We start from the raw sequence: 12,556 nt of genomic DNA, 5'->3' as shown, positions 1-12,556 counted from the left end.
TCAATAAATATAGATATAATAGAGGGAAACATTCCACGTGGGAAAAATATGTCTAAAAAGAAAGATGATGAAACTTACCAAACAAAAGCGCTGGCAGGTCGATAGACACACAAACAAACACAAACATACACACAAAATTCTAGCTTTCGCAACCAATGGTTGCCTCGTCAGGAAAGAGGGAAGGAGAAGGAAAGACAAAAGGATATGGGTTTTAAGGGAGAGGGTAAGGAGTCATTCCAATCCCGGGAGCGGAAAGACTTACCTTAGGGGGAAAAAAGGACAGGTATACACTCGCACACACACACATATCCATCCACACATACACAGACACAAGCAGACATGTCTGCTTGTGTCTGTGTATGTGTGGATGGATATGTGTGTGTGTGCGAGTGTATACCTGTCCTTTTTTCCCCCTAAGGTAAGTCTTTCCGCTCCCGGGATTGGAATGACTCCTTACCCTCTCCCTTAAAACCCATATCCTTTTGTCTTTCCTTCTCCTTCCCTCTTTCCTGACGAGGCAACCATTGGTTGCGAAAGCTAGAATTTTGTGTGTATGTTTGTGTTTGTTTGTGTGTCTATCGACCTGCCAGCGCTTTTGTTTGGTAAGTTTCATCATCTTTCAATAAATATAGAACTGTATACACTTAGGAGCACTGTATAGTTCGGTTTCAAGCACATGGTAGAATTCAATAACTGCCTATGTATCTGGCTGCAATGGCCAACCCTCTTCTCTCATTTTTCTGTTAGCCAAGAGAATTATTAAATAACAAAGGGGGTGATTGGAACTGCTGTTGCGTGGGCATCTCTGAGTGATTGTTTCTGTATATGGTTAATCTGTGCATGCATGTTGGTGATGGAGTAACACTGTGCAGTTAGCGTATTATTCACACAGCGCATAGGGGACTGCTAGCTTATTACTAGACTGCCAAACAACAGTGAACATTCCTAAGGGTTGTTAATGGTGAATACTGCACTGCCACACTACCTGTTGGCAATAGTGAAAACCCTAGGGGGTACTTTAGTGAATACTGCAAAACAGCGTCATCTCTTAACAATATTCTGACAGGGATGACTAGTGCTACAGACACACTCATGTGGCAGTAAGAAAAAATAATGCATAATGAAAGATATCACTATGGTTATCCACAAACTACAATGCAAGAGGAGAACTCTACGCTCAAGAGCTACATGTTCTGTGATCCAGATAAATGGGTTCAATGTTTCTACGCCAGCAGAGGAATTGGACATGTCAGGACTGCTTGTAGAAAACCCTAGAAGAGCTGATCTCACTCAATGACTCAATACAGGATTTATTGGACAACACAGTACACAAGGTCAACACAGAAGATTGTGAAGACTACACTAACAAATGCAAACACACTATCCAAAAGGTGAAAGGGCTTTTAGGAGGAGCACATTGAGGAGAAGGAAACATAGCTGATATGCATTTTCAAACATCAGTAGCTCACCAACATGCCTATGTAAACATGAAGTTTCCTACCATCACACTGGATCCTTTCTCTGGTGACACAGAAGAATGATCTTGATCCTGGGAGCAGTTCAGAGCTTCCACAGATGACAATCTAAATGTGTCGGTTATGAAAAAGCACATATTCCCACATGGATTTTGGTCGATGGGATTGCTGTTAGAGCTGACACATGAACAGACGAAGCAAATTTTGAAATCCAACAATGGGGATAAGAATAGGATTATCCAAAAGTACCCCGACTTCTTCGAGAACCTTAATGCTTCAATTTCAGGTGTCCACAGACTCACAACACCACCTACACTGAGTGCCACAAGCAGATCTAGGCACTATGAGCGCAAGGAGAGGATGTGGATTCTTACTGGAGAGTGTTTACCTCCAAACACCTCCATGCATTCCCAGAAAAAAAAAAATTGCAGAAACTGGCTTATTTATGCACAATGGCGAAAGCTCCTAGGAGGGGATCTTACACATCCTACGGGGTTTCTAAACGAAGAGGGGGAGTGAGCCATCACCACACACAAGATAAAAGTGGATTATAGAACACAAGAGAATTACGTACCATCAGCATCTGCCTTTCACGCGAAGGTAAACACAAAGGGTGACAAGAAGATGAAACAATGCAATCCAGGACCTTTCTGTACATACTGCGCAGAAAGGGAGCACTGGGATGAAGACTGTCCCAAGGTTGCAAGCTTATAGGCTAGAATACGTAGCACAAAGATAACAAACCACTACTTCCTGTGACTTAAGATGTGATCAGTCCTTTAAACTGGGAACGGCATCTTGTGCAAAATGTAAGAGTGAGCACCATATTTCTGTCTGTAATAGTCACCTCACAACAGTGAACAAGACTGAAATGATGACAACTTCATGTTCTCACAAACTTTTTGCGTCAGTATCAGTGGACCAACTGGCAAGAGTAAACTGGTATGTACCATCCTACACAATGGGAGTCAATCAAGTTTCACGCAACATTCAATGACTGAATCTCTTGAATTCACTGTACCTGGAACCTCAACTTTGGGAATAACAACATTCTACACTTCATCTCTCTCAAAGAGTAAGGTCCATTTTAATATGATGGGATACTCTATCCACATCCACATTACAATTGCTGTTATTGGAAGCAGCAATAAGTTCTCACATCAGCCAACAGTACCACAAACATAGGAGATATGGACTTGCAGAACGGAATACGGCTGGCATATTTGATGGGAGACACAGAAGATCTATCTACTGAAGTCCAGAAAGGAGCTAGTTAATACTGGAAAATTGCGGCCTTGGAACAACCAATGGAAGTGTCACCTTCATTGGTTCTTCTTCCCACAATTTTCAAATATGTTCTTAGTGGAAACAGGACTGGTACTGCAGTTAACAAAGCAACTGTCAACTACAATCAGGGTAGCTGCAGTGAGATTTCTGATGAGTCAGTGGACTGTTTTTGGTACTTGGAGACAACTGGAAAAACACAGCATCAAATGCAAGCATTGACACCCATGCTCCTACCCTGCATCATAAGACTTCCTAGTGTCATACTGAATGGAGAATGACAGCAGAGTTGTATACCATGGAAGAGGGATACACTTCTCTCTAGCAATCACACCACTGTTGAAACAAATCTTCTCTCCTTACAAAACAAAATGCAAAGGAATGAAGAAGTGAAGCTCATTTATCATGAGACCACGTCAAACTAAATTACGAGAGATCAGATAAAAATTGCTTGAGGACCATATGGTTGAGAATGGATTTTACCTACCACACTACGTAGTGAAGAAATGCAGCAATGGAAACATTAAATACAGGATTTTGTTCAATGCATCTCACATGAACCACACTCTGCATCCCTGGATGATACCCTCGAAACAGGAGCAAAGTTACTGCAAAACTTACTCACAACCTTGCAATGATTCCACAAACTACTTCTGACAGGACTATTGTTTGATGTGGATCAAGCCTTCTTATAGTTCATCTTGAATGAACAGGACAGAGATCTCACACGAGAATGGTGCCTATGCTATTATGGATGATGTCATATTTACTGTTTCAAATGTTTGCCATTTGGACATTTGATAAGCCCATTTCTTTTGTCAGCAGCCATAAGGAAACTAGTAGTACTAAATAATGACAAATATCCCTGATTATCAGCATTCACTGACAATTCTGTATTCATGGATGACTTTATAGATTGTATGTGAGACAGTGACAGCTCTGCAACTGTTTATCATTAACTGACTGCATTCTTCCTGCAGATAAGCCTTCCACTTTCGAAATGAGTGACTAATTTGAAAGAACTGATAGCAATATGGCATGCCAAAGACCTTGAAACCAATCTCGCAATGCACGTTTTGGGATCAATTAGAATACTGAAGGTGAGTATCTCCACTGACTAGTGAAGGACAGCTAAAGACCAGGCTGACAAACTGGCAATCAAGAGAAACATTATTCAAGCAGCTGCTCAGTTTTATGACCCCCTTGGTCTGTTGACACCCATTGTGATTGTTACTAAACTAATCTTCCCAGACATTTGGTGGAGAGATCTTACATGGGAGGATGTTTTGCCCACAGATCTTGCTCATAGTTGGATTCTTGTGTCTCAAAGCTTTATCATTTGTCACTGTTGTGCATTTACAGATTGGATAAGCACAACAGGCAAAAGTGATTCTGCAGAGGTGCACATGTTCTCAATCCACCCGAAAGAGCTTATTGGGCTGCTTTGTATGTATAGACAACTACAGACATTGGTTACACAGCACATATTGTTTGTAGCAAATGAGAAGGTAACCTTGCCTAGGTTGGAATTGCCTGCCACAATGGTCAGCTCATGACTTGTTCCTTACTTTGGGCACGTAACAGAATTTGATGCCAACAGAGTTACTCTGTGAAGTGATGCCACTGTCACTTTGGAGTGAATACAAAAAGATCCAAACAAACTGTAAACCTTCCTTTGTAATCAGGTGACAGAAACATTGACCTACACTATAACCAGTCAATGGAGTCATTGTCCTGGAAGACAAAATCCTGCGGATCAGTTCACATAGGGACTAAAAGCAGATCTACAAGTAATGCTTGACGTCTGGTAGTGTGGTCCACCATGGCTTCCAAAAGACAAACAGTCATGACCAGTGGACATCCCAGTTCCAGCTAAATCAATGCCAGAAGCCAAACCCTGAGCAAATGTCACTCTGATCAGCATCAGTGAACCCCCATTCAACTTGCAAAATTCAGTTCGTACTGGTGAGTAGTGCACATAACTGCCCTTGCATTTCAATTTATTGAGAACAAGACTGGCAAGTTCTGGCAGTTTTGAGTGCTTTGCAATTACAAAAGGCCTGTAAATACTGGATCAGAAGAGTTCAAGAGGAGCTATTCAGAGCTGAACTATTTGCACTGTGTAAGGGAGAACAGTTACCCAAAGCGCACGCGCGCGCGCGCCCACACACACACACACATACACACACACACACACACACACACACACACACACACACACACACACATGTAGCATTGCATCATCTCGGTGTACGTATGGTGCTAGGTGAACTGTGAGAAGAGTTTGCGTTTAGGAAAGATGATAAGCTTTCAGGATAGTTCTTGACCACTGCTTGCCCTGCAAGATAATATGCAGACATCAGTAAGCAGAAATAGAGGTGGCACTACCATAGGACAGAGTTCAACCCACAAGACCACTCACAGTAACAGGCGCTGATTTTGCTGGACCATTAATGTTACAAACAGATACCAAATCAATAAGTCTGACATGTACCACAACATGTACAGTTAATATTGAACTTGTCACCGATACGTCTAGTTTAGTAGCAGTGGCGGTGGAGACAAAGATGAAACAAAAACAGACAAAAAGTGTTGCATTTCATCCTCACTACAGGTGGCTCCCTCTCCACTGGGTCTCACTCACTTGCTAATATTTTACTACCTTCCCCAACTAATTTGTCTTTCCTCGCTGTCAGTACTTGGAATTTCACCTTCTGAAGGTAAATTATGGAGTAAAAATATATGGAACATGGGGATTTTTTTCTGGTCGTTCAAATGGCACAAGGCCATGTAGTTTGCACTACTCTCCACAGAAACTGAAACCACTGAGGCCTGCTATATGTAGAGCACTCCTCAACAAGTTTTTACCCCGTAATTTCTTGTTCTACCTACAAGAGTAATATCGCTGAAGTTGTCTCATATAGAAAGTCCCCCCCCCCCCCCCAAAAAAAAGTATTTTCATTACTATTAAGCTGACAGGAATTTTGGAGTCAAATACCCTTCATTTGACTCATTTTCTTGTCGCATCAAAATTAAGACAATTCTTACAGATAACAGTGTTAAGTGGTAAGTGGTGAATATAACAGAAAAGGCTGGTGCGTGCGCGTATTCCATCATTTGGATCAGTAATAACAGTTGCCATTCTTCCTTTGCTCCTCTGGAGCTAACATTAAGTGCTTTATCATACCTGCCACGCTGCCAACATTTCCTGCAGAAATCGAAGTTCTAAATCCGGTCTTGCAGTCATTAACCACTGCCAGCAATCAACAGCTGTCATCATAGCTTTTTCTGTAAACAACTCCACCTGTGACCACGCCACAACATGCAACAATTTTCGATACACACCTATAAGTAAAGAAAGAAAATTTGTAGCAAAGATGGCAGCTTGATATTTTGCAGTGTAACATTTTAACTTACAATTCCAGGTCTCACAATTTCATCAACAGTAAATGTACATCAGCAAATTAATATTACAAAAGGTGTTCATTCATCAGAAACAATATCTCATGAAACCAGTATTAAACATATTTCAAAGAGTTGTTGGGGAGGTACACAAAACATATTTTAAGAACAATTTGAGTTGTCATACACACTCATATTTCAAAAACCAATGGTTTCTTCTGACAGTAATGACAGCATAATCATCACTACCAGTGCCACCATCAGCAATTTGACATCTACTCCCAGAGAAATGCATCTTCCAAACATTTCCATGCATTACAGGTTCCAGCTTTACACAGTAAAATTGCAACTGCATGTTTTCAGATGTTATCCACCCATCTTCTATTAGGTCATCATCTTTATAATTTGCTATCTCTTGGAATCCAGCAAAGAAATATCTTGGTCAACCAACCATCCATTCCCCTGGATACATTCCTCATGATCCATTTGCTTGTTTTCCTGCCTCTTGGAGTAATGCCCACCATACAGCTTTCAGTTCACTGATAAATCCCCTTCAGTTTATGAATGTTTTTTGTACAATCCATTCAATTAGTGTAGCTTCGTGACTTGGTAAATTGAGACTTCAAAATCAATTATTCAGTGTTCAATCCTCAGTCAGTCCTAGGATATTTCAGTCGTTTAGCACTCCTTTCGCCTCTGGCACTGATTTGTTAATGTGGAAAATGCCAAGCTGTATGATGATTCAGAGTCTACACTAAACTGTAGGTCCCCTTATAAATGGATGGGTAAGTCAGTTTAAAGGCCACACTATTTCCAAAAGGATCATGTGAGTAAAGCACTGTGGTGAAGAAAAAGAACATTGATGACACATTGGATGCCATTTAAATTTGGTACCCATCTTCTTGCATAATTACCAAAACCAGGGATCAAATTAGGCCTATCTTCCACATACCTCCTCCTCCCATCGATTGAGGCACAATGTTTTTGAAATGGTGCGCTGACCTTACAGATAATGTTGAATCAATATTTATGTCAAGTAACTCTTATTAATGATGGTCTGACCAACTGCACCATTTAATACCCAATCAGCAACAAACATTATCTACAGAATTATGCAGAGAATTGCATCGTCAGATAAGATGTTGAAAGAGGCAAAGTAGTGGGAGAGTTGTAGCTAGCATGTATTATTACTAGTAGTGGAAACATGCTAGCTTCCTTGAAATGTAAAGCATGTACAAGGTTTTGTTGACTCAGTAGGATAGGTCTGCTTTGCCAGGAAATCCCCATAAGAATTCATATGACTACTGGACTGATCCTCGCCTTCACTGACTTACATTTCTGGATCAGATACATATACAAAGTTATTTCAGGATTTAATCACAATGCCCCCCCCCCCCCTCCCCATGAACAAGCTGTTGGTAGGGCAGCTTGCTTGCCTTAGCAATACAGATCACAATACCGCAGGTGCAATCACACTAGAGGGGTATCTACACTCCTGGAAATTGAAATAAGAACACCGTGAATTCATTGTCCCAGGAAGGGGAAACTTTATTGACACATTCCTGGGGTCAGATACATCACATGATCACACTGACAGAACCACAGGCACATAGACACAGGCAACAGAGCATGCACAATGTCGGCACTAGTACAGTGTATATCCACCTTTCGCAGCAATGCAGGCTGCTATTCTCCCATGGAGACGATCGTAGAGATGCTGGATGTAATCCTGTGGAACGGCTTGCCATGCCATTTCCACCTGGCGCCTCAGTTGGACCAACGTTCGTGCTGGACGTGCAGACCGCGTGAGACGACGCTTCATCCAGTCCCAAACATGCTCAATGGGGGACAAATCCGGAGATCTTGCTGGCCAGGGTAGTTGACTTACACCTTCTAGAGCACGTTGGGTGGCACGGGATACATGCGGACGTGCATTGTCCTGTTGGAACAGCAAGTTCCCTTGCCGGTCTAGGAATGGTAGAACGATGGGTTCGATGACGGTTTGGATGTACCGTGCACTATTCAGTGTCCCCTCGACGATCACCAGTGGCGTACGGCCAGTGTAGGAGATCGCTCCCCACACCATGATGCCGGGTGTTGGCCCTGTGTGCCTCGGTCGTATGCAGTCCTGATTGTGGCGCTCACCTGCACGGCGCCAAACACGCATATGACCATCATTGGCACCAAGGCAGAAGCGACTCTCATCGCTGAAGACGACACGTCTCCATTCGTCCCTCCATTCACGCCTGTCGCGACACCACTGGAGGCGGGCTGCACAATGTTGGGGCGTGAGCGGAAGACGGCCTAACGGTGTGCGGGACCGTAGCCCAGCTTAATGGAGACGGTTGCGAATGGTCCTCGCCGATACCCCAGGAGCAACAGTGTCCCTAATTTGCTGGGAAGTGGCGGTGCGGTCCCCTACGGCACTGCGTAGGATCCTACGGTCTTGGCGTGCATTCGTGCGTCGCTGCGGTCCGGTCCCAGGTCGACGGGCACGTGCACCTTCCGCCGACCACTGGCGACAACATCGATGTACTGTGGAGACCTCACGCCCCACGTGTTGAGCAATTCGGCGGTACGTCCACCCGGCCTCCCGCATGCCCACTATACGCCCTAGCTCAAAGTCCGTCAACTGCACATACGGTTCACGTCCACGCTGTCGCGGCATGCTACCAGTGTTAAAGACTGCGATGGAGCTCCGTATGCCACGGCAAACTGGCTGACACTGACGGCGGCGGTGCACAAATGCTGCGCAGCTAGCGCCATTCGACGGCCAACACCGCGGTTCCTGGTGTGTCCGCTGTGCCGTGCGTGTGATCATTGCTTGTACAGCCCTCTCGCAGTGTCCGGAGCAAGTATGGTGGGTCTGACACACCGGTGTTAATGTGTTCTTTTTTCCATTTCCAGGAGTGTATTAAAGAGGCCAGACAAATGTATGGTTCCTGTAGAGAAGCTGCAGCCTTTTCAGTAATTGTATGGGCAAAAGTCTGGATCATTCATTGATCTGGCCTTGTAACATCAACCAAAATCATCTTGCTGTACTGGTATGGCAAATGGTTGAAAGCTAGGGGAAACTATAGTCATAGTGTTTTTCAAGGGTATGCAGCTCCATTGTATGATTAAATGATGACGGCACCATCTTTGGTAAAATATTTTGGAGGTAAAATAGTCCCCCATTCAGATCTCCAGGGAGGATTACTCAAGAGGATGTCGTCATCAGGAAAAACAAAACAGGTGTTCTACAAATCGAAGTGTATAATGTCAGATCCCTTAATTGGGCAGCTAGGTTAGAAAATTTAAAAAGCTAAATAGATAGGTTCAAGTACGATATACTGGGATTTAGTGAAGTTTGGTGGCAGCACGAACAGCACTTCTGGTCAGGTGAAGTCAGGGTTATAAATATAAAATCAAAGAGAGATAATGCAGTTGTAGGATTAATAATGAATAATAGAACAGGGATGCTAGTAAAAAAGTATGAATAGCATAGTGAACGTATCATTGTAGCCGAGATAGACATGAAGCACGCACTCACCACAGTAGTACATGTTTATATGCCAACTAGCACTGCAGATGATGAAGAGACTGAAAAAATGTATAATGAGATTGAAGAAATTATTCAGATAGTTAAGGGAGACAAAAACTTAATTGTGATGGACGACTGGAATTCGATAGTACAAAAAGGAAGACAAGGAAAAATTATAGATGAATATGGACTGGGGGAAAAAAATGAAAGAGGAAGCCGCCTAGTAGAGTTTTGCACAGAGCACAATTTAATCATTGCTACCACATGGTTTAAGAAACATGACAGAAGGCTTTATACATGGAAGCAAACTGGAGACATCGGAAGGTTTCAGATTGAGTATATAACAGTAAGACAGAGATTTTGAAACCAGATTTCAAATTGTAAGACATTTACAGGGGCAAATGTGGACTTTTACCACAATTAATTGGTTTTATGCTGTAAATTAAAACCAGAAAAATGGCAAAAAGGTAGGAAATTATGGAGATGGGACTTGGACAAGTTGAAACAACCAGAGATGGTTGCAAGTTTCAGAGGGAGTCCTGGGCAATGACTTGCTGGAGCAGGGGAAAGGGATGCAGTAGAAGACAAATTGGTAGCTTTAAGAGATGAAATACTGAAGGCAGCAGAGATTCAAATACATAAAAAGAAAGGACCCAATAGAAATCCTTAAATAACACAGGAGATATTGAATTTAACTGATGAAATGAGAAAATATAAAAATGTAGTAAATGAAGCACCGAAAGGGACCACAAACATCTAAAACAAGAGTGACAGGAAGTGCAAAATGGCTAAGCAGAAATTGGCTAGGGGACCAATGTAAGGATATAGAAGCATATTTCACAAGAGGAAGGATAGAAGCTGCCTACAGGAGAGTTAAAGAGGCCTTTTGAGAATAAGAGAAGCAGAAGTATGAATATCAAGAGCTCAAACGGAAAATCAATCCTAAGCAAAAAAGAGAAAGCTGAAAGGTGGAAGGATTATATAGAGGGTCTATACAAGGGAGATTAACTTGAAGGCAATATTATAGAAATGGAAGGGGATGTAGATGAAGAAGAGATGGGAGACATGATACTTGACAGAGCACTGAAAGATCTAAGTTGAAATAAGGTCTTGGGAGTAGATGACATTCCATCAGACCTACTGATAGCCCTGGGAGAGCCAGCCATGACAAAAGCCTTCCATCTGGTTTGTAAGATATATGAGTCAGGCGAAATACCCTCAGAGTTCAAGAAGAATGTAGTGATTCCAATTCCAAAGAAAGTAGGTGCTGACAGGTGTGAATATTACTGAGCTATTAGCCTAATAGGTCATGGCTGGAAAATACTAACATGAATCCTTTACAAAAGAATGGAAAAACTGGTAGAAGCCAACCTCAGGGAAGATCAGTTTGGATTCTGGAGAAATGTGGGCATATGCATGGTAATACTGACCCTATGACTTACATTAGAAGATAGGTTAAGGAAGGGCAAACCTATGTTTGTAGCATTTGTAGACTTAGAAAAGCTTTTGACAATGTTGACTGGAATACTCTCTTTGAAATTCTGAAGGTACTAGGAATAAGACACAAGCAACAAAAGGCCATTTTCCAACTTGTACAGATACCAGATGGCAGTTAAAAGAAAGTTCAGGAAGAATAAATAAAAACTTTGAGGTTTGGCGATGATACTGAAAGTATGTCACAGACAGAAAAGGACTTGGAAGAGCTATCAACTGGAGTGGACAGTGTCTTGAAAGGTGAATATACGAGGAACATTGATAAAAGCAAAACAAGAATGTAGTCAAACCAGATGATGCAGAGGGAATTATATTAGGAAATGAGATACTAAAAGTAGTAGATGAGTTTTGTTGTTTGAGTAGTAAAATAACTGATGATTGATGAAGTAGAGAGGATACAAAATGTATACTAGCAATGGCAAGAAAAGCATTTCTGAAGGGAAAAAAATCTGCTAACGTAGAATACAGATTTATGTACCATGAAGTCTTTTCTGAAAGTATTTGTATGTAGTGTAGCCATTTATGGCAGTGAAACATGGATGATAAACGGTTTAGACAAGAAGAGAATAGAAGCCTTTGAAGTGTGGTGCTACAGAAGAATGCTGAAGATTAGATGGGTAGATCACATGACTAATGAGGAAATACTGTATAGAATTGGGAATGAAGGAAATTTGTGGCACAACCTGACTTGGAGGAGGGTCAGTTGATAGGACACACTCTGGACCAGCTCAGTATTGGAGGTTTGTGTGTGTGTGTGGAGTAAAAATCATAGAGGGAGACCAAGAGATGAATACAGTAAGTGGATTCAGGAGGATAGAAGTTGCAGCAGTTATTCAGAGATGTAGTGGCTTGCACAAGATAGAGCAGCATGGAGAGCTGCATCAAACAAATTTTCAGAATGAAGACAACAACAACAAAAACAACAACAACAATCACAATTAAGAAATATAATGGCTTCCAAGATCTTAAAATTAACTTTATTTAGGTGCAAACTAAATTATATGGGTATTCAAAAAAAGTGAAAAACATACACGACAAATTCATCATAGCATTTTATGATTGTACTTGCAAGAAAAAGGTGTTTGCAGTTTTTCTTAAAGCCTTTAGTAACTATCACTTAACCTCTAAAATTTCTGTCATGCACTCAGTTTCTACTATACAACTTTACTCCAGATATACTGTAGATAAACTTACTTCTCTTCCTCCATTGGCCAAATCTTTCTCACTGTTCAATAGGTGCAAAAATAATCTGATTTGTGGTATCTCATTTCAGAATTGTGTCTTATTATTTAAAAACAGTTTGGCTCTGTTACATAATTTCACAACTCTTGTAAAATTAAACTCTTGGCTTCTTCTACTGATACTACCTCTTCACATT

General features: G+C 41.7%; 1 protein-coding gene across 2 annotated transcripts in view; it reads right to left on the bottom strand.

The window, feature by feature from the left end:
- LOC126419896 (phosphatidylinositol 4-kinase alpha) overlaps nt 1-12,556 on the bottom strand; it is a 205,677-nt gene that overhangs the window by 63,332 nt on the left and 129,789 nt on the right. For both annotated transcript variants that reach the window (XM_050087159.1, XM_050087160.1), the window contains one exon: nt 5,947-6,104. In XM_050087159.1, coding sequence (XP_049943116.1) covers nt 5,947-6,104 — 158 coding nt within the window. The remainder of the gene's footprint in view (nt 1-5,946; nt 6,105-12,556) is intronic.

The sequence above is a fragment of the Schistocerca serialis genome, chromosome 9 (genome assembly GCF_023864345.2).
Source record: "Schistocerca serialis cubense isolate TAMUIC-IGC-003099 chromosome 9, iqSchSeri2.2, whole genome shotgun sequence".
NCBI classification, from domain to species: Eukaryota; Metazoa; Arthropoda; class Insecta; order Orthoptera; family Acrididae; genus Schistocerca; species Schistocerca serialis.
Note: the sequence above shows the minus strand (reverse complement) of the source record. Positions and strands in the feature narration are given on the sequence as shown.